The sequence below is a fragment of the Dendropsophus ebraccatus genome, chromosome 9, assembly GCF_027789765.1.
Source record: "Dendropsophus ebraccatus isolate aDenEbr1 chromosome 9, aDenEbr1.pat, whole genome shotgun sequence".
NCBI classification, from domain to species: domain Eukaryota; kingdom Metazoa; phylum Chordata; class Amphibia; order Anura; family Hylidae; genus Dendropsophus; species Dendropsophus ebraccatus.
This window is the reverse complement of record NC_091462.1, coordinates 80,372,269-80,394,490: the sequence shown is the minus strand read 5'-3', so window position 1 is coordinate 80,394,490 and position 22,222 is coordinate 80,372,269. Positions and strand designations below refer to the sequence as shown.

At 43.6% G+C, this 22,222-nt stretch overlaps 1 protein-coding gene across 1 annotated transcript; it reads right to left on the bottom strand.

Annotated features, from left to right (window-relative positions):
- Positions 1–765: 765 nt before the first annotated feature.
- TNFRSF17 (TNF receptor superfamily member 17) lies at positions 766–21,151 on the bottom strand. Its single transcript, XM_069985412.1, has 4 exons — positions 21,034–21,151; positions 7,742–7,819; positions 4,193–4,324; positions 766–1,119 (listed from the first exon to the last, which is right to left on the bottom strand). Exons 1-4 carry the CDS (start codon positions 21,149–21,151, stop codon positions 842–844), a joined length of 606 nt encoding a protein of 201 aa, XP_069841513.1. The 3' UTR covers positions 766–841.
- Between the last annotated feature and the right edge of the window lie 1,071 nt (positions 21,152–22,222).

The following is a 22,222-nucleotide window of genomic DNA, read 5'->3' as shown; positions in this document are numbered from 1 at the left end:
AAATGTGTAGGGGGGGTGTTTTAGGATCCTAGCCACAACCCTGTAATAACCAGAACTTGTGCTAGTCTTCATAAAAAGTTAAAATGACACATACTTTTTGAAGGTGTTGTCCCATCATAAGGACTTATATAACAGCATCATAACCTATGTTTGTCAGCTCCAATAGAGAATAAATTACAGTGGTGTCCATTCTGACTGGAGAATTAAGTCTTGATTCTCGAGATTGCGGAGAGTCCAGTAATCAGACGCCCTAAAATCAGGCAGGTATTTCCTATCCTATTAATGGGGGATATGTTGTTATGGTGAGATAAGCCTTTTTAAGCAGTGGTCATGGCTGTACTATTCAAATATATTGAATATTCTAAGTCTAAGGTAGGAAGAGAATGTAAAACTTTGCATACTCGTGCCTACTTTGTTAACAAGCTAAAAGTCCTGATTCTTAATCTGGAGTGGGTTGACACCTTCACATAAAACATAGCTCGACTTATGAAACATGGGTGTAGCAAGGTTAGCGGCATGGGCATGTGTTGCAGTTGTTGGGTAATAGGTGCCTATACGCCATTTTGCCAACCAGAGGGTGTTTGGATACAGGGATAGAGGCAGTGGATTGAACCAGATTAAAAAAAGCCTAGCTTATGCTCTGTATGAAGAACACTTGGCATGACTGACGTGCCGTTTTTGCCATATACATAGTATTAGGTAATATTATAAAATGGCATCCTAGTACAGGTGGTAACATGAAAGTCATAGTTGTAGTCTCCTTGCATGTAAAAACACATGAAACAGGAAAAGTGCTCCTGGTGTCGCTTGGTGTCTTCATCCAGAAAAGAACATTGAGATCTTATATTTCCACAAAAGCGTCGCCCCTCACACCTGGGCCAGGATTAAAACAAGCAGATGTTTTTGTGGTGACAAGAATAGCAGCTCCTTCCTCTACAGCCGGCAAAGGAAACAAATAATCAGACAGAGCATTGTCACACATATTGTAAGCCACGGGATTCTTCAAATCTTCACTCTCTGCAACTGGTTTCTTTATTTCATCACAGGGGACTTGTTCCAAATCTTCACCTTTTAAACTGGTCTTAGTTGTAATGTTGCTACAGGCCTCGGCAAAAGAACCTGAAAACACAACTGTACATGGTCAGTGTAAAGCAAAGCAAACCAAACCTGACGCGTCTTTAGAAAACAAATATCTAATCTTTAAAGGGAAACTAACAGCAGGATAGAAGAATCTAACTTGCTGTTATGTTTCCATAGTTGAAGGTGAAAAAACTTTTTTCTCTACATCTGTGGCCCTATGGAAGCGTAAAAGCAGATTAGATTCTTCTAACCTGCAGTTAGTTTCTTTTTACTATAGTATAGTATAGTAAAAAAATATATGTATAGTAAAAAAAAAAAAAAAAAAAAAAAAAAACAATAATGCAAAAATATACTCAGATTGGACCAGCTTTCCCTCAGCTCTCCATCATAGTCCACCCACCCTGCCTAATCCCCTCCCACAGCACTTCTCCCAAAGCAGATCTCATTCCACTGCAGACTATTTCACATTATTGAGGTTGCAGCACCAGCTGTATCCACCACATCTGCTTTTTCTGTAACATAATTAATCACAAGGCAGAATGCTGCAAACACATCTTATTCATCTAAATGTGTGTACATATATATATATATATATATATAGCTGACGGTGACATTACTCAGGAGGCAGAGCTAAATCTCAAAGTCAACATCCAGCAATGTCTCCACTGACATCAGAGGATGATGCGTTGTCTATAGAATCAATGGAGCCGTGTCACAATGCATAGTGCATAGAGTGCAGGACCGGGCGGCCGAGTGTGGGAACTGGGCGGCGTTTCAAAAAAAGGACTGCGCCACCAGGATCCCTGCACTGTAAGGGAAAAAAAACTTGTTCCTTTATGGCACTTTCGCTTTAAAATAAATTACTTCTGTAAGCAGAAAAGTAGTTGCAGGTGAGGTGGGTAGGTGGGGGCTCTGTTATATAATTCTGTCTAATGCTGCGTTTACACTGAACGATTATCGTGCAAAATCGTACGTGTAAACGCAGCGAGCGATCAAGCGATGAGCGAGAAATCGTTCAATTTGATCTTTCAACAACTTCTCAAATCGTCGTTGATCGTTTGCAAAAAATTCGCAGATCGTTCCGTGTGAACAGTCGTTCGCCGATTTAACCAATGTGTGAGATAGGCTTAAGCGACACGATCGCAAAACGAATTTTCCGTAAGATATATCATACCGTCTAAATGCTGTTCGTTATGAAAAAAAAATCGTTACTCCGACATCGTTAATCGTACAATCGGGCGAATTATCGTTCCGTGTAAATGTAGCATAAGGGTCCAGGATATATTTAAGATGTGTAATCTCATAAAATTGTATTAAAATGTATGTCACATGTAGATATAGCATGTAGTTGGTCTGTAAACTGATCTGAACTGTAAATAGGAATCTGATGGATTATTTGTCAAAGTTTCCCCACTGTAAAAGCAAAGTAATGCTTATGCAAATACTGACAGATATATCATCTGAGAATTCCCAGGGCTTTCGATCTGAGTTACCAAAAGCTGTGCTGCATGCTTTCAGAAGAGTATAGCTAATTCAGTAAATCTTTAGTCTCACAAGTGCACTGATGCTTATTGACCCTGAGGCATCTGTACACATTTAAGGCCCAGCTATTCCTTTACAAATGTAAAAGCTATAAAATTTGTCTTCTTCAGTAACTTCACTCTTCCCATCTCAATAGTAGTAAAGCCTAGACTTTCCTGCACTTGGGGATAAACACATATTCAAATCTCTACATATATATACAGTAGTATAGTGTAGTATAGTATACAGTAGTATGGGTACATTTTTCAAGACATTTTCTTAAAGACATTTATTGCCTCCATTACAATGATTGAAAATTGCATCAGCAGCAGACATAACTGTCTATGTAAGGACCCTATTACATGGAGCGATAATCTGGCGAATCAGGCCGATATCTCTCATCGTAATAAAGACAACAATCAGCTGAGGAGCTGATCATCGCCTGATCCTTCTCTTTTGGCAAGTTCAAAAATTGTTTGCTGGCAGCCACTACATGTAATAGGTAGCACAGCCTACAGCTAATGATAGTGTGTGTATAATACTAAAGTTATACTTACCTGCCCACGCTTCCTTGGTGTCCTGCTGCTTTGTTTTGTGATTCTCTGCTTACCACAGCCACCTACAGGACTTCCGAACCTGTCTCTGAACTGACAGGCCATTCAGCAAATCACTGGCCATCGCACTTCAGGGACAAGACCAAAAGTGTGAGCTGCAGCTGCGGTGACTGGGGAAGTCCTAGACAAAGCTTAGGGACATTGGAGGAACATGGGCAGATAAGTATATCTTTAATTTTTTGACAACAAAGCATGGGCTGCATGGACATCTTTAACGATGTCTGTGCAGCCCTTCCTGCATGATAATTGAGCTGTGTAATAGACTCTGTAACCGAGCACAAGTATAGAAGATTGCTGCTGTCCCGCCATCAGGGACTTTTGGAAGTCTGTCATTGACTTAGCTTCTACTATCAATGGTTTTAAACTTTAAGATGACACAGCTCTTTACTATTATGTTATGTGCACACTGAGGAATAGGCGAGGAATTGAAAAGAAATCCGCTCTTAATTTCCGCTTAATTCCTCCTGTAAAATATGAACAGAGCAATGTCCTATTGTGTTTAATGGAATTTCCGCTCTGTTGTTCACACTGCAGAATTTCTAAGCAGAATTTTCTGCCACAGATCTGCTTTCCGCCCAAAGAATTGACATTCCTATAGAAGTCAATGGGGGCTTAAATTCTGCTTGAATTCTGCTTGAATTCCGCTTAAATTCCCCTCGAATTCCACTCGACTTCCATCAAATTTTGCCAGAGCTGAGTAGGCGAGGAATTTCAAGCAGAAAACTTCCTGCAGGAAGCAGCAGGCACTGGGCACCATCAGCACAGCATCTGTGTGGGATTGGGGAAGGCTAGTATGCTTTCTTTTTTATTTTTAAAGCGCCAACTCTCCACTTAAGATTAAAATTCTGTCTGGAATACCCCATTCATTTTCCTGCATAAGCCGTTTTTTTTATTGACAGCATGTTTAACATTCAGCAAGAAATTATATTTCATGTGCTACAATTAGAGGTTTTCATGATAAACGTAAAGCATTTTACCTGCGTGCAGCTTCCGTTTTCTATGCAGCATAATTGTTACAATGAATATAACTGATATTACTACAACAAATAATGCCAACACCAGCCAAATCACGTAGTTATTGTCATTTCCAACCACAGGGCTATTGGGGTCTGAAAAGATAAATTATAATAAACATGTTACTATGAATGAATCCATCAGAGTACGGTTTTACATATAGATGGCATGTTTTGTAATGTATTCCATAGTTTATCCAGTGTGAAGTCTCCCAAGTTGCTGTTGGTGGCGTGCGCTGGACTAGTGGAGCCTAAAGAACCTTAAAGTGACACTGTCACCCCCTTAGTGCATTCTGACATCTCTACACAGGTGTAAAGGGTAAATTTAGTGTTTTTCATATCTTATTTCATATCATACGTCATGGTGCTTGTTCAAGTAAAAAGTGTCCTTTTATCAACTGCAGATTGTATTAAGTGGGCGTGGTCCCGCGGCACTAGCGCCACATAACCCCGCCCACAACGGCACGGTTGGCCCCGCCCCCTTGACGCCCATTGGTTGTCCAACGTAAAGGGGGTGGAGTCTAGACCTTTCGGCCAGCCTGTTCCAATGGCCGGCGAGGGGGCGGGGCCAATTGTGCCGTTGTGGGCGGGGTTATGTGGCGCTAGTGCCGCGAGGCCACGCCCACTTAATACAATCTGCAGATGATAAAAGGACACTTTTTACTTGAACAAGCACCATGACATATGATATGAAATAAGGTATGAAAAACACTAAATTTACCCTTTACACCTGTGTAGAGATGTCAAAATGAACAAAGGGGGTGACAGTGTCACTTTAAGCAAGTGAAATGTTTGTTGCACTTACAATTATTGATTTATTCCTTTATTACAATATAATGCACGATTGTCATTACTGTGTTACAAAGAGAAAGAAAAAGAACCACGAACTAAGCAAACTATATAATACAGTAGAAAGAATCTTTATTATAGCAAACCATATAAAAACACAGACCCATAGCAGAGTCTGTAAAGTGTGCTGAGTGTTTCTGCCACAATGCAAATATGATGCAAAATCAATAATGAGCCCTAAGTAAGTCAGAGGGGGTGACGTTCCAAATGAATAAAGCATACTATGCATATAACAAAATCAGATGTCAAGAGAAACTGATGCAGGAAAAACACCACCACATGTATTTCCTATACAGATAAGGGTATGTAGTGAAATGTTATACAACTTGCGAATGACCGTATAAGAGTGGAGGAATACAAGGTGGCCCAACGCATTACACTGCACAAGGCAACTTTGTCAAGAGCTATAGTTATTAGTATATAGTTATTACTGGACACAAAATATAAGCTGGATATTAGGGACCACGTTATTGACTCCTTGAAATGCTAAAAGCATACCTATCATTAAAGCTATGTCCACACCACATATATTTTGAAATAATCACAGCCATTGTTGCAAACTGCAACACTGGCTGTGATAAATTAAAAGTATACGTTGCATTAATTTCAATGGAATCCCAGCCGGAGTGTATATACATAGTATACACTTCGGCCAGGATTCCTAGCAGCCGCAGGAAAAATTGACATGTCAGTTTTTTGCGGCCGCTATTAATTGAATAGCAGCCGTTCAACACTTAGGGGGAGATTTATCAAACATGGTGTAAGGTACAACTGGCTCTGTTGCCCCTAGCAACCAATCAGATTCCACCTTTTATTCCTCACAGACTCTTTGGAAAATTAAAGATGAGATCTGATTGGTTGCTAGGGGCAACTGAGCCAGTTTCACTTTACATGTTTGATAAATCTCCCCCTTACAGTTCACACAATGGAAAATGCAGCTGCAGCCGCATTTTCCATTGTGTGCTCTGGTGAATTGGGATGCAGGCACGTTCGGGTGCCAGATCACAGAACGGCTGGTGTCATACAATGTGCGTAGAGACATGTCGAAAGTTTTCAAACGGGTTCTGAGTGTTCAGACTGCTCGCTATTGCCTCTCTTCACACTCGCTGTCCACACGACCAGTACAGTCCCATAGATTTACATTAGGAGTCTGTCTTGGTCATATGGCATGGCATGAGCTGGAAGGAAATGCACTTAACGTATGTCTCCTGGCTCCTTGTAGCAATTGGTCGGGTCTGAACACCCAAACTCCAATCAAAACCTTTGACATGTCTACACAATGGGGGAGATTTATCAAACTGGTGTAAAGTAAAATTGTCTTAATTGCCCCTAGCAACCAATCAGATTCCACTTTTCATTCCTCACAGATTCTTTGAAAAATGAAAGGTGGAATCTGATTGGTTGCTAGGGGCAACTGAGACAATTCTACTTTACACCAGTTTTATAAATCTACCCTAAGGCTATGTTCACATTACGTATCTTTCCGGCCGTAGTGCGAACTGCGAATATACGCACGTAGTTTTGAGGTTGATGCATTCGCTTGAAAGTATACTATATACGGCCGCACAATGCACACTACGTATGAGCTTACGGCCAGATCGTATACAGCACCGTGAAAAATGAACAAGACCATTGTTTGAGGACGGAAATGTTCCAACTCACGGCCGTGGATTTCCATGCGGTCCCGTACTGAGTACTTATTTCAGCCAAATTGAACATGATTTTTAGATCCAAAAGGTTCTGTGTGTTTTATTGGGCTGGGCGAAGATTTCCAAGTAAATGACCTGTTTCAGACCGCTTCGAAACAAGCTAAGGAAGCATAACTGTACTACGGGCGTATGTTCGTGGTTCGCCCGCATGTTTGCAATCCGGCCGCATGTCTATTTTTCCCACGGCCGTACTTTCAGCCGCACATGTACGGCTGCGTACGAACTACAGCCGGAAAGATATGTAGTGTGAACATAGCCTCATACTGTATGTCAATTGTTTTTTAAAGAGACATTGCCCATTTAATCTTTTCCATAAATCTATAGTGCATGCAGAGATAAACTCTTTATTACATCTTAAAGCCCTATTACACCAAGTGATTATGGGCCATATATGGCTGATTATCGGCTGTTACAACCGATAATGTCTTGGCGTAATAGCTCCTTTGTGTAATAGGGAAGACCGCTGCCATTTCCTATGGGCTAGTCTGGGGCTGGTCCAGAAATCTACGCCTGCTGCTGAACTAGTGTACATATTCACCATGTTCACCTGTGAGCATGCGTTAATCAGGATAATTGAGGAGCGGGGGATACTGCAGGTTTACGCCAGAGGGAAGGGGCGAATCTGCGCCTTCTCCCTTGCGTACTTCCTGGCCGTAACTTTGACAAGTGTCCCCCTCTGTGCTGAAAACTTGAAAGCATGAAAGTTATCAGAGATTTGTAAAAAACCATTGGGGAAAATCTATGATACTTTTAGTAATGGTCAGCATAATAGGATGGAGGGGACACTAGCATTAGTCTGTCTGTTTATAAATAGAATATGTGGCATATATAGTAGACCTTTTACTATAACCCCACATGCCTGTTCATAAGTAGGACTTTGTGTGTATATTAGACTAAAATCTCTAGTCAAAGACATTTTGGAAATATCCCAAAATGTTTTCAGCTTCCTAGTTACCTCTTGTTTTATATGTGATCGTGATCCCGGCTCTCGTGGGCGGGACCTCTTTGTACGTCGCTGGGGAATTTGTTGTCCCTATACAAAATAACAAAAATAACAAAGTGCAATTAGAAAAATGTAATGGACAATGGGGGCAATGATGCAATGATATGGAGATTTGCGGATATACGGCTAGGGCTACAAGAAAATTGTGGCCACAACACAGCTCATGCATCCTGACATAACAAGTAAGTGAATGGGGTCACATTGTGACCCCCAAGAGGCCACAATGGATTTCTCCCATCTGTCTCCCACTTTTGGGTCACAACACAAACCTACTCACTTACCATCACGTGGTGCTTTGTGACCAAAATCAGTGTGTAGCCCTAGCCTAAAGATCATTCCATAACCAGGGCTATATTTACCATTAGGCACCTGTGGTCCTAGGGCAGTACCTTGCAGGGGGAAGGAAACAATGAATTTTTTTTTTTACTCTCCCACTTCCCGTTCAGACTTGCCAGAAAATCTAGTGTCTTTCCGAGGGATGGGGGTATGGTGGTATTGGTAAGGTCTGGTGTGGTGGTATTGGTCAGGTCTGGTATGGTGGTGTTACCCAGTCACAGTATGATGGTATTGGTCTGGTCTGGTATGGTGGTGTTATCCAGTCACAGTACAATGGTATTGGTAAGGTCTGGTGTGGTGGTGTTACCCAAGCACAGTCACAGTGTGGCGGTATTGTTCAGGTCTGGAGCTATTACCAATCCTGTGGTGAGAATTCCTTCAGACAATATGCAGCTGCTCTAATTATTTATTCAATGTGGAAATTTGTTTGTTTTAAGCATTTAAAAAACATGAAAAACGCGATTCAGACAATATTTCTACATGTAGAGAAATGCATGTGGCCGAAACCAGGCTCCCATTTTTTCCCCAGTAGTAGTGTGCTGTTACCAGGATTATTGGCCATACGCCTATTGGTTAACACATGAGGGTCTGGTTTCGGCTACATGTGGTGACGTACAGTAAATGTGGGAATACGGCCTAAGACTGATCATATATCAATATGATGTTCAGGAACTAAAAAATCCTGATACTAATTGGTGAGTGAAAATGGGGCGTCTTCAGGTTTAGTGCCTAGGGCAGCAGCAGCTGGTAATATGGCTCCGTCCATAACCCTCATAGACTTCAAAGTACACAGTTATTAGTCTGTTGTACTTAGTGAAGCATGTTGGGAACCATTTGGATCCATATCTATTACATCTATCCTATATATATATATATATATGATAATTGAAGTTATGCAAATAGCACAGCCCCAAGAGCCACACTGTTTACAAGAGTTAGGTAACCAGTGAAGCTTTGTGAGCTACTATATTTGTGCTACTCCCAATAATGTCAATGGTAGTTATGCAAATTGTGTAACTCATGGCTTAGGGTGTTCTCTGCCTCCCAACCATGTCTAGCCATGTTTAAATGAGATGGGAACACCACTTTGAGATTTAAATATCCCTTTAAGAGTATTTGGAATTTTAAGATATAAAAGTCGCAGAACATAGTGCATTGTCGCTTACTGCTTATGGGATTGCATAGCCACATAATGGTCAGTTCGCCTAATGTTATGACTTATGATTGGTATACATGTGTTTTGGGGTAAAGAAATTAGCAGCCCATTTGGCTTCAATTATTTTTCCATGAATGCAAATCTTCCTAATGATGCAATGATATTAGGTGTGAGAATTTTGAAAATAGAGAGTGAAAAAGTACTAGACTAATATTACGTTTGTCACTTTAAGCGGTTACTAATATTTAAAAGGGAAAAGGTATCAACAAACTACAATAGTTTTTTGTCAAAAGTAGCACATTTTCGTACCAACCCTGTTTGTAGCAAAAAAAAGTGGAACATTTTACACTGTTTGCCAAGTTGATTGGGCTTAGTTTAAGGAGGAGTTTGTGCGAATGAGTGTGTCCTCCTGCAACCCCTAGATTTACCACAATTTATAACTAAAAAAAAGAAGTGAACTGTAGTTGAAATCTTCACCAGCTCCTAGGCACATGGGAAGCCATGGTACTGCCCTGCAGATTAGCAGCAGACCAGCGCCTGTCTTCAGTAAATAAAGTAAAGGACAAAATGTAATAGAAAATTGCTAGGAGGGGCGGGCCAGCTGGGGGGTAACAGTGCACTGAGGGTGGTAGCCCAGCCTCCAGTGCACCAAAACACCTCATTAACATAGTAAATTAACTGCTAATATCCCACAAACGGCACAGAGGATGAAGGCAAGAAAATTACCTTCATCCTTAGCGCCCCATGGGCTATTGGGACATATCAGCAGGTTAGATGCTTCTAACCTGTTCATAGTTTCGCTTTCATGTACATATGGTCAAAGATAAATGATATAAACAAAGCTCCAGAGCCTCATGGATTACACCCAAGAGTTCTCAGAGAACTACGTTCTGCCATTTCTTTACCATTGTATGAAAAATTTACAGATTCTTTGGTGACTGGCATTGTGCCAATGGACTGCTGTAGTGAAAATGTAGTGACAATCTTCAAGAAAGGTTTTAGGTATTCCCCAGGTAATTATAGACCTGTAAGCAGTGGCGTAGCTACCATGAAGGCAGGGAAGGCGACAGCTATGGGGCCCCTGCAGGAAGGGGGCCCAAGGAAGCCTGCCCTGCCTTCATGGTAGGTACTGACACTGACATCTGACCACTGTTCCCCGCTTCCCCAGGGATCCAGTGGACTGGACCCGCCACTGCACTGTTCAGGTCCTGCCAGGTCCTGCACGGCACAGGAGAGGGATGAAGGGCCTTTGGGTCACATGACCCAAAGGTCCTGAATACTTCCATGTGAAGATCAGCCCAGACTACAGGAGGAGGAGGGGGGAAGCCTGGGAGCTGTAAGTGCTGTGTATCTGTGTCAGTGAGTGTATATATGTATCTGTGGGTATATGTATATGTCAGTGTATGTATCTGTGTACATATGTATATGTCATTATGTGTATGTATCTGTGGCTATGTGTGTGTGTGTATGTCAGCAATGTCTATAGCACTGGTGTATATGTGTGTGTTTGTGTATGTCAGTAGTGTCTCAAGTGATTGACAGGTTTGCTCCCAAAGATGTTCTGCAGCAGCTTCTATTAATGCTGGGCTCTAATAAAACAACCCACCATTAATATCTGCTGCATTTTCTTTTATTTCTGGTTGAGTATTTCTTATTACACTGAGATGATTTCCCTGTGTACAGTCTACTCATGGTGTATACATCAGCACTAGTGTAATCACATTACAGCGTATATATGTGTGTATGTCAGTGGCGTATCTGTATATACGTTAATGGTGCCTCTGTGTGTGCAGGATTCATGGGGCCCCGTACAGTTTTTTGCTATGGGGCCCCATGAATCCTAGCTACGCCCCTGCCTGTAAGCCTAACGTCCATTGTTGGGAGACTATTTAAGGGGCTAATAAGGGGCTACATACAGGAATATGTAGGGGGTAATAGTATATTTATGAAGAGGTGAGCAAGACCTATGCACAAAAGAGGTGATACATATATGATTGATAGGGACCTGACTACTAAATGACCAAGTGAACAGGGGTCCTTACTCCCCCAAGCAAATGGAGTAGCAGCAAGTAGCAGATACTTTTTACCTGTCCTTCTGGTCTCATGATTGGTTATTGACCAGACTGATAAGATTCATAGTTGCCCAAAAACCTTTACGTAAAAAAAAAAATTAGCCTTCAAAAGATCAGAATTATTTCGCAGTATATGTTTCAATACATTAAAAATTGCCTTTTATACTCAACAGCAGCTTCCTTTTACCATCATCCTAGGGAAGACATGCTTAGTCACATGATCACTATGACCTCTGTGATCACTGCTCCTGATATCTATGCACATCACTCAATAGAGAAGCGGTTATTACAGTAGTTGTTCCGTATTTCCTTTTATTGTAGAAAAACGTTCAGTAGTTCATTAGATAATGTTCACCATACTGATCAGCTTGTTATTCATTGAGGCTGCTGTATTCCTTTGTATTTACAACAGGTTTCTATGCCCTGCAACAAGATTTTAGCTGTAGTTCACAGGTGTTTTCTCTTAATTAAGTTGCTCACCGTTGTCATATTATTGCTGCACAAAACTGACGGTCAAAGCAGAAGTGAAATTTAATTCACCTACAGTCAAAGGGCTTCCCTGCACGTGGGGAAATTCCTCTGACATCACTTCTGGGACATAACAGCCTATGTGGTGGTTATACAGGCATTACACTTGCTATGGTGTTTTAATTGTAATCAATAAAAACTAACCAGGACTAGAATTATAAAGAGGAGAAATGCCAGACTTTGCTTTATGATCTGTCCTCTATATAACCTGGTTCTGACCTTGGCATCAATGATTTTAACCTATAAGCCTGACTGTGTGAAGTCACCCTTATTATCATTGTTCCAGGATTTAAAACCATATTACACTTAAAGGTTACAATTAAAGCAACTTGGTCAGGCCCTTACCAGGTTCAGAGCTGCAGACACATCCAGATGGAAGATAGAGAGATGCCATTGTCTTTGCTCATGGTCATTTGCAGAGTTATAAAATTGCATTTTTACTTGGAAGCTGAAGTTCCACAGGAGTAATGATGAGCCACAGCATGCATGCCTCTGATCTTCCACACCCTCCATGTCTTGCCTACAGCCATGTACATCAATTAGTCAAGGCAGGGAGGATGTGGGAGGGAGGAGACATGCATGTTGTGGCTCAGCATCACTTCTGTGGCACTTAAGCTTCCAAGTAAAAATGCTATTTGATATCTCTGCAAAAGACCATGAGCAAAAACAATGGCATCTCTCTATTTTCCATCTGATATTAGAAAAAGCATAGCTGCTTTACACGGTGTTAACAATGTCATATATTGTATATTTAGTGAAGCCATTACAATATGGCACTGACCTTCTAAGCATGTATAGATGTTTACCTTCGTGAAAGCTTTTGTAAGTAAACACTAGTGCTATGCAAGTAACTCTTTTTTTACCTCAGCCAATTAAGTACTTACACAAGCCTTAGTAGAAGAACACCCCCCTCCAGTATGTATATACTGCCTGCCATCTTTGAATAAAGGGAATCCACCTTGACCATTAATGTGTTAGTGTGGTTACTCAGTGGGCACTATAAACTTTATAACTGTTAATTCAGAACAGACAGTCAATAAGGCAGCATTCTTAAGGTGCATCCATATCAATGGCACCACTCTTTGTCAATGGACCATGTCTATAATTGTAGTCCTTTCTACTTGGATAACATAACTAAGGGCCCTATTGCATGAGGTGATTATCAGCAGACAAGTGACAAGCAGATCCTCGTTCATCAGATGATCAGTTCTTTTGACTGTCAAAAAATCAAAAGGCAGAACAAATGATCCAGTGATTGTTAGTGCAGCCTTTCTAGTCAGTTGTGTGAACCTTGTAATAGTCTCAGTAAAGGAGAACCGATCTACTACATTGGGACTCATTTGTAGCAAGCATTTAATAGGGCCCTTATGTAATGATTATTTTCAGGGGATTTTTACTGTAGTATTTGTAGTAGGATTTGTACCATTAGTTTCTCACTTTGTTCTTGAACAAATGCTCTTACTTTGTTTTTCAACCATTTTGGAGATCAATTTGCTTGTTTTTTTTTAACCAAAACCAAGAGTTGGACAGAAACACAAGTTTTAAATCTTTCCATTATAGCCTTTCTCTGTTTGTTCCGTTTCATGTTCTAGATTCTACCGATGTTGGAGGAAGTCTCAACTTTATTTAGTTCCAGGGATGAGGTAAAACCATTGCCTTTGCATACTCCTACTCCTGTTAGGATTTGGTGCACACTCTCCTCATACAATTTTTACATCTTAGGTTTAAGGGTTTATGCTATCTCTGTCAGGCCCTGTACCTAATAGTGTGTGCTATTTTTTTATACGTTTGTAAGTGACATAGGAAAGGGTTTGGTCGTAAAGTTTGTGTATTTGCTGGACAGGAAAGCCTATGATAAAATTCATAGCAAAATTGCTGTGCCACAAAAGGCTCGTGACAGACACGGGCGGGGAAGTAGTCATCTGGGCGGCTCCCTGCCCTTGTCTTGTCAGAGCGCTCTGCCTGTCAGCATGCTCTGCAGGAATGATTGACAGGCAGAGAGGTCCATTACTGGCCTCTCTGCCTGTCAATCATCCCACCTAGCGCGCTGACAAGCAGAGCGCTGTGACTAGACACGGGCGGGGAACCACCCAGATGACTACTTCCCCGCCCGTGTCTGTCACGAGCCGGGGGAATAAAAGTCATTTTTCCCTGTGTAAGAGAGGCATGGTTTGGGAGCACAGATATCTGCCACTGAAGTGGTTAAACTGTGTCTGGTAAGCCCTGGGTGTGTCTCTGGTAACCAAGGGGTTAACCTAGACACAGGTAAAGCAGGATTGATAGCCTGGTTGTCTGTGTTGGCCATAGCTAACATAGACAGATTGTAAAAATACGTACTGGGACCTGCTTTTTCTGGAGTGAGTGAGGTTGGCAGTGGGACGCTCACTCCACCCGGGCTTCGGTCCTGGGCTTCCATAGCCCACAGCTGGGGGTCATGAGGGCCTTAAAAAGAAGCTCACTGCAGTGCTGAGTGTGGCCATACCTGGAGAGCTGTCTGCTGGAATACGGAAGGTATTGCATGGGCCACACCATATTTTGGTATTTATACCCGTGGGCTGGATAGCTGGTCCCACGTATAGTCAGGGAGCGGTTATGTATTAGTAAGTGCTCAGCCGAGCAGGGTTTATTTGTGTTTAAGCCTTTGTTAAGGTTTGCTTTGTGTTTTGAAGCTAAGTGTGAAATAAAAACACTTAAATTGGACGTTATCCTGTCTGTGTCCCTGCTTACTGCACTGCTACCTAAGATCGACCAGAGCTATTCCCCACATATGGTGGCTCGGAGCGGGCATGGTGCAGTGAAGCATACACTTGTTGCATGTCCTGGCTTTCAACAGCGCTCAAGCAAAAAGCCACAACCATGGAGGAGCTGATAAAGCAGCTGGTTCAGTCCAACTTACAGCAGCAAGAAACTAACAGACTGCTAGCACAGCAGATGACAGCACTAGCGGCTGCACAACAAAAGCTGGGTCCAGCGATGCCGGAGCATGACGCCAGGAGGGAAGTCCGGAAAGCCATGACAAAGATGACGTCCGAGGATGACGTAGAGGCATTCCTGATGGGCTTCGAAAGATTGGCTACCCGCGAAAGGCTGCCACAGCAATACTGGGCTGAAGTGTTGGCACCCTTCCTTATCGCAGAGCCACAGCAGGCATACTTTGACCTAAGCGAGCAGGAAGCCTGGGATTATGCCACGGTGAAAGCAGAGATCTTAGCCCGCTTAGGAGTTGATCTACACCTTCGGGCTCAAAGAGTCCATAGCTGGAGGTACCAAGAGGCGTTACCACCCAGGACCCAGATGCACCACCTCATCCACCTGGTCCGCAAGTGGCTTCAGCCGGAGACATCAACCCCGGCCCAGATGGTGGAGAAGGTTGTCTTGGACCGCTTTCTGAGGGCCTTGCCGGGGGAGATACAGCAGTGGGTGGGGCATGGGGACCCAACCGATGCAAATGCTCTGGTGGGGATGGTGGAGAGGTACTGGGCTACCCAAGCTCTGACGAAGAAGGCCTCTCAGTCCCCGGCCAACCCCAAGCCCCGAAGGCCCATGGTATCTGCTAGTTCCCGGGCAAGATCAAATCCCTATGTCCGGGAGATGCCCCAGGGGAGGAGGAGGGGGGAGGCTCCCATCTGTTGGTCCTGCCAGGAGCCTGGCCATATTGCAGCCAATTGCCCCCTGAGCCTATGGACTGCAGCTCTGCACGGAGGGTGTCCCTTTATGCAGCCCCGGTTTATACGGCTGCCATTCCAGGCTCTGTCGATGAGTGCCACCTATGCCAGGTGACGGTAGCAGGGCGCCAGGTCCTGGCCCTGCTGGACTCTGGAAGTCGGGTGACACTAATTAATGGATCCCATATCGACCCTGGGTCTGTAACGGGCCACACAGTAGGGGTCCTGTGTATTCATGGAGATGTAAAAGTCTATCCCACCGTGGCTGTTGCCATCCAGACCTCCTGTGGAGAGAGACAACATGAGGTAGGGGTTGTCATGAACTTGCCCCATGACCTTATTTTGGGACGGGACTTCCCCTTGTTCTGGACTCTGTGGCGGAGAAATCAAAGGTCGGGGAGCCCACCGCCTAGAGTACCCCCCAAACAGAAAGGACAAGACCTAGACCCTGAGCCCAATGACCCAGACTCTGGGGTACCTGCCGTAGGGGTGACCTGTGAAGAAAATAATGTTAATTCTGTATTTCCCCTAGAGGTAATGGCAGGTGAGACTGAGGAGTCAGTGACCGGGCCACAGTTGTCGGATTTGGAGGTATCCCGTGACAACTTTGGCACCGCCCAGCTCCAGGACCCCACACTAGTCCGGGCAAGGGAAAATGTTGTGGTAGTGAATGGGGTGCCACAGCACGCCAATGCTGATCAAATATTTCCCCACTTTATGGTTGACCAAGACCTACTATACCGAGTTGATAAGTTGCGGGGTGAGACCTGTGAGCAATTGCTGGTACCACAGCCTTATCGCCAAACGGTTCTGATGTTGGCTCATAAACATGTGCTTGGTGGACACCTAGGGACCACAAAAACGTTGGATCGCATCTTGCAGCGATTCTATTGGCCAGGGGTATACGGTGAGGTAAAACGTTACTGTGAGTCGTGCCCCGAATGTCAATTGCATGCACCCATGGGACATTTTCGAAATCCGCTGGTACCTCTACCCATCATCGAGGTCCCATTTGAAAGGATCGCCATGGACTTGGTAGGTCCATTGGTTAGGTCTGCTCGGGGGCACCAGCATATACTGGTAGTAATGGACTATGCTACCCGTTATCCTGAGGCCATCCCACTGCGGCACACATCGGCAAAGCTGATAGCCAAGGAGCTATTTGCCATGTTTTGCCGAGTGGGACTACCCAAGGAAATCCTTACGGATCAGGGTACCCCTTTCATGTCCAAAGTCACCAAGGAACTGTGTAAACTCTTCAACATAAAACAGCTACGCACGTCTGTATACCATCCTCAGACAGACGGACTAGTAGAAAGGTTTAATAAAACCTTGAAGAGCATGCTGAAAAAGGTGGTGGACAAGGATGGGAGGGACTGGGATGTAATGTTACCCTATTTAATGTTTGCCATTCGGGAGGTACCACAGGCCTCTACTGGGTTTTCTCCCTTTGAGTTGATCTATGGTAGACATCCCAGAGGCCTGTTGGATATTGCAAAGGAGACTTGGGAGCAGGAACCCATCCCCCACAAAAGTATTATAGACCACATTGCTGGTATGCAGGACAGAATGGCGGCCATTATGCCCATTGTTAAGGAGCACATGGAGGCTGCTCAAAGGGCTCAAAGCCTGGTCTACAACAGGTCCGCCACAGTAAGGACCTTTAACCCGGGCGACCGGGTTTTGGTTCTAATTCCCACAGTGGAAAGCAAATTTTTTGCCAAGTGGCAGGGACCCTATGAGATAATCGAGAAGGTGGGGGAAGTTAACTATAGGGTACGTCAGCCTGGTAGGAGGAAGCCTGAGCAGGTGTACCATGTCAATTTGCTGAAAGCTTGGAAGGACAGGGAGAGTCTGCTTACAGAAAGGTCTCCAGCTAATCTCCCTTCTGTACTACCCCCTAAGGCTACAGTTAAGCCTGCAGTGGCCGGTGCAGATGTGACAATTTCTGAAACCCTCACAAAAGGACAACGCCAAGAGGCTAGGGAATTTGTAGCCAGGAATACAGACGTGTTTTCGGAATTACCTGGGCACACGTCTGTAATCAAGCATGACATTGTCACAGAGCCAGGGGTAAAAATCCGTCTAAGACCATACCGAGTCCCTGAGGCACGTCGGCAGGCCATTGCAGAGGAGGTACGGAACATGCTACAGTTAGGCGTCATAGAAGAGTCCAAAAGTGAATGGGCCAGTCCCATTGTTCTGATTCCCAAACCAGATGGGACTCTTCGTTTTTGTAACGATTTTAGAAAGTTAAACGAAGTTTCAAAATTTGACGCCTATCCCATGCCGCGTGTAGACGAGCTTATTGAAAGACTGGGAAGCGCTCGGTATTTCACTACGCTCGATCTCACCAAGGGATACTGGCAAGTACCCCTGACGGAGAGCGCTAAAGAAAAGACAGCCTTCATCACCCCTGAGGGTCTTTTCCACTATGTCGTGTTACCGTTCGGACTTCACGGGGCCCCCGCGACGTTCCAACGCCTAATGGACATAGTGCTGAAGCCTCACAGGAGATACGCATCAGCATATCTGGATGATATTATCATCTTCAGCTATGGCTGGGAGAGTCACTTGGCCAAAGTACAAGCCGTAGTGGACTCTCTAAGGGCAGCTGGCCTTACTGCAAACCCCAAGAAGTGTGCTGTTGGGATGGAGGAGACACGCTACTTGGGGTATGTGATTGGACGAGGTGTAATTAAGCCCCAGGTCAACAAGGTCGATGCTATCCAGGGGTGGCCTCAACCTGTGAGCACCAAACAGGTCAGGGCATTCTTGGGCATTGTTGGGTATTACAGGCGGTTTATACCCAACTTCGCCACAGTGTCTGCTCCCCTGACCGACCTTTTGAAAGGAAAAGGGTCAGTCATGGTGCGGTGGAATGCAGAAGCAGAAAGCGCTTTTCAGGGCTTGAAGTTGGCGTTGTGTGGATCCCCCGTCCTCATTACGCCAAGCTTCAAGAGAGAATTTATTGTGCAGACGGATGCTTCAGAGGTAGGGCTGGGAGCTGTTCTGTCACAGGAGGTGAACGGAGAGGAGCATCCCGTTACCTACCTGAGCAGAAAACTCACACCAGCCGAGAAAAATTACAGCATCGTAGAAAGGGAATGTCTGGCGATAGACATTAGAGGCACTAAGATATTACTTGTTGGGGCGACGGTTCCGTCTGATAACTGACCACTCACCGCTCACTTGGATGAGTAAGTCAAAAGAGAGAAATGCCAGAGTCACAAGGTGGTTCTTGTCTCTGCAAAATTTTAGTTTTTCAGTGGAGCATCGAGCCAGGAGACTGCAAGGCAACGCGGATGCCTTGTCCCGGACCCATTGTTTGATGTCAGGAGTTTGCCCCAGTGGGTCTAAACTGAGGGGGAGGGAATGTAAGAGAGGCATGGTTTGGGAGCACAGATATCTGCCACTGAAGTGGTTAAACTGTGTCTGGTAAGCCCTGGGTGTGTCTCTGGTAACCAAGGGGTTAACCTAGACACAGGTAAAGCAGGATTGATAGCCTGGTTGTCTGTGTTGGCCATAGCTAACATAGACAGATTGTAAAAATACGTACTGGGACCTGCTTTTTCTGGAGTGAGTGAGGTTGGCAGTGGGACGCTCACTCCACCCGGGCTTCGGTCCTGGGCTTCCATAGCCCACAGCTGGGGGTCATGAGGGCCTTAAAAAGAAGCTCACTGCAGTGCTGAGTGTGGCCATACCTGGAGAGCTGTCTGCTGGAATACGGAAGGTATTGCATGGGCCACACCATATTTTGGTATTTATACCCGTGGGCTGGATAGCTGGTCCCACGTATAGTCAGGGAGCGGTTATGTATTAGTAAGTGCTCAGCCGAGCAGGGTTTATTTGTGTTTAAGCCTTTGTTAAGGTTTGCTTTGTGTTTTGAAGCTAAGTGTGAAATAAAAACACTTAAATTGGACGTTATCCTGTCTGTGTCCCTGCTTACTGCACTGCTACCTAAGATCGACCAGAGCTATTCCCCACACCTGGTATAAAGCTCCTGCTGTAGCCGCGATCGGTATGTGCCATGGCTACTGCAGGAGCTTTATACTGTACTCCAGGGAACCATATCAGCCCAATTGGGCTGATTGGTTCCCTTTAAATAATAAATCTATATAGTCTGGGGAAAGAAAGAGAAACATGACATGATCAAAACCTTTGGGGCTATGTTCACACTACGTACATTTCAGGCAGTATTTGGTCCGCAAGTCAGGTCCTCATAGCAACCAAAACCAGGAGTGAATTGAAAACACAGAAAGGATCTGTTCACATAATGTTGTAATTGAGTGGATGGCCGTCATATAATGATAACTAACTGCCATTATTTCAATATAACAGCCGTTGTTTTAAAATAACAGCAAATATTTGCTATTAAATGACGGCCATCCACTCAATTATGTGAACAACATTATGTGAACAGAGCCTTTCTGTGTTTTCAATCCACTCCTGGTTTTGGTTGCTATACAGCCTCAAAAATACAGCCTCAAATATACGTAGTGTGAACCCAGCCTCAATATGTAGAGCATATACAAGAGCATAAGGTTCAGGAGGGAAGTGTTTTAAATAAGAAACTGAACCCAAGAACAAGGGGACACAATCTGAGGTTTGTTGATGCAAAATCTGAAAGAGTAGTAGATGCTTGGAAAAAGCTTTCAGCAGATATTGTAGGTAAATCCACAGTATGTATATGTAAACATGCCTGGGAATGTACAGTAAGTGCAGAAGAGTCAGCAGTTATTGGATCCGGTAGAACAAGAGCACCCTGCATGATCAGACTATGATATGTGACAGACTGCAATCACTAGGTAGACCATAAGAGCCCCATTCAAGACTGCCAACTAATTCAAGTTGTGGACTGTTGTATCCATGCATTGAGCCCCTTCATGAGAACCCTAGTCTTGTGAGACATGTAAATATTAAACCTGCTAAGCTAGTTATATTTTAATAGTAAACTGAATGTTGATTTTTCACAAATTTCAGTGTGGCCTGTGTTGTCTTGCCGCACCATTTTCTCCTGCAGGGTGGTCACTGTCAGACCCCCTAGCCATATCCCAGGTTCACACCCCTTACCCCAGTTTGGTAGCTTTAGGCATTCTAAGAGGACATAAAAAGAACGCCAGAGGGATCTGTGGAGAGTATGTAACAACATTTACAGAGAAGTATTTTTTTTTAAAAAAGCTCCAATTCAGAAAATGTTATGTTCTGCATGATGTATCAAAGTAAGTTAATATTTAATAATGGGACAACCTCTTCAGTTTCATTCAACCTTGGCCAGCAACCATCTGGATGGAAGCGATGAAGAGTCAAGAACAGATGGCACATTACATCTTGCCGACAGAAAGTTATTATAAAGCTTGAAGCAAAACATAAAAAATGCATAAAAAAACTAGAAAGCAGGTTTTACCTTGCTGTGTAGTTAAGGATCTAAATTATTTGATGATAACTGGAGAGTAGCATTAGAAAAAAAATGTAAATACTACTTACGAGAGCATTGATTGTACTTGAGACAGTCAGGAGGAAGATTCTGACAGCGAAGCCCACAGGACTGACAGGATTGCAGTAACCCATCATAATAATAACTTGTTGGGCAGCGTTTACCCATTTGTAATCTCATTCAAAACCAGAAACCAAATGGTATGGATGTTCTGTGAGGAGCTTTTCAGATACTCGACATGCAAATAACTTAGATGGTTACGGCTGCCTTCTAGTTACTGTGAAGTTGTGGCACAAGTTTCATTGCAGGTGCCCAAAATTTACAGATACATTTGACTACGTTCTGCTGATGCATCCTTGGAAATACACAGGGGACTGATGACACCATCATTACTACCGTATCACTCTTCTTTGGGGGAAAAATGTAGTGAAGCCTGACAATACTTAAAAATATCATTTTTTAAGGCCAGTTTTATATGGCTGACTTTAACGGCTACATTTTAGCATCTATATTATGTACCCCCTGTACTGAATCTACATTACCACAGGGTATGGGCTGTTTCATTAGGATGATAAGGGGAGAGGGGATTACATTCAGGAAGTAGCATTGTTTGCATGGTAAGACCACAGGTATTTACACAAGGGATAGCTGGCCAGGACTTTATTGGTAGTCAGAGATAAGAGGGAAGCCTTGATTTACCCTTCAGGCACAATGTGGACTCTTTGGAGGAGACAAGCAGACTTACAGATTGCATGTATACAGCCAGGGCTTTCGTCCCCTCTTCTGTGCATAGTACAAGCTAAGCTCAACCCCCACTTCCTGTGTTCTGTCTTGGTCTTTCTGCTTCTAGAGATAAATTTTCTCCAACAACAGGCAGTGGACAACACTTTGCAAAGAAGCAAGACACCTAGTGGCCAAGTCTTTAAACTTTTAAACTTTTTCTTCTGTGGTATGGAGCCATTTTTAGTCAAATAAGGGATGTTAGGAATCACATTGACTATCAAACAATGAAAGTGACTATTTAAGTCTTATCAGAGTCTTCATTGCTGTAGGCCATGTTGACGTTAACTGCAGTGATATTTCACAGGGATGTAATGCAAGGAGCCCATAACACAAATGATAGAAAGCAATCTGATTCTCAGTGCACCCCAGTGTTACATACTGCCTTAGTCACACAAAATACCATGACATTTTATGACACTAGAAATATAAAAGAGACAAAAAAGGCCAGGAGGATGG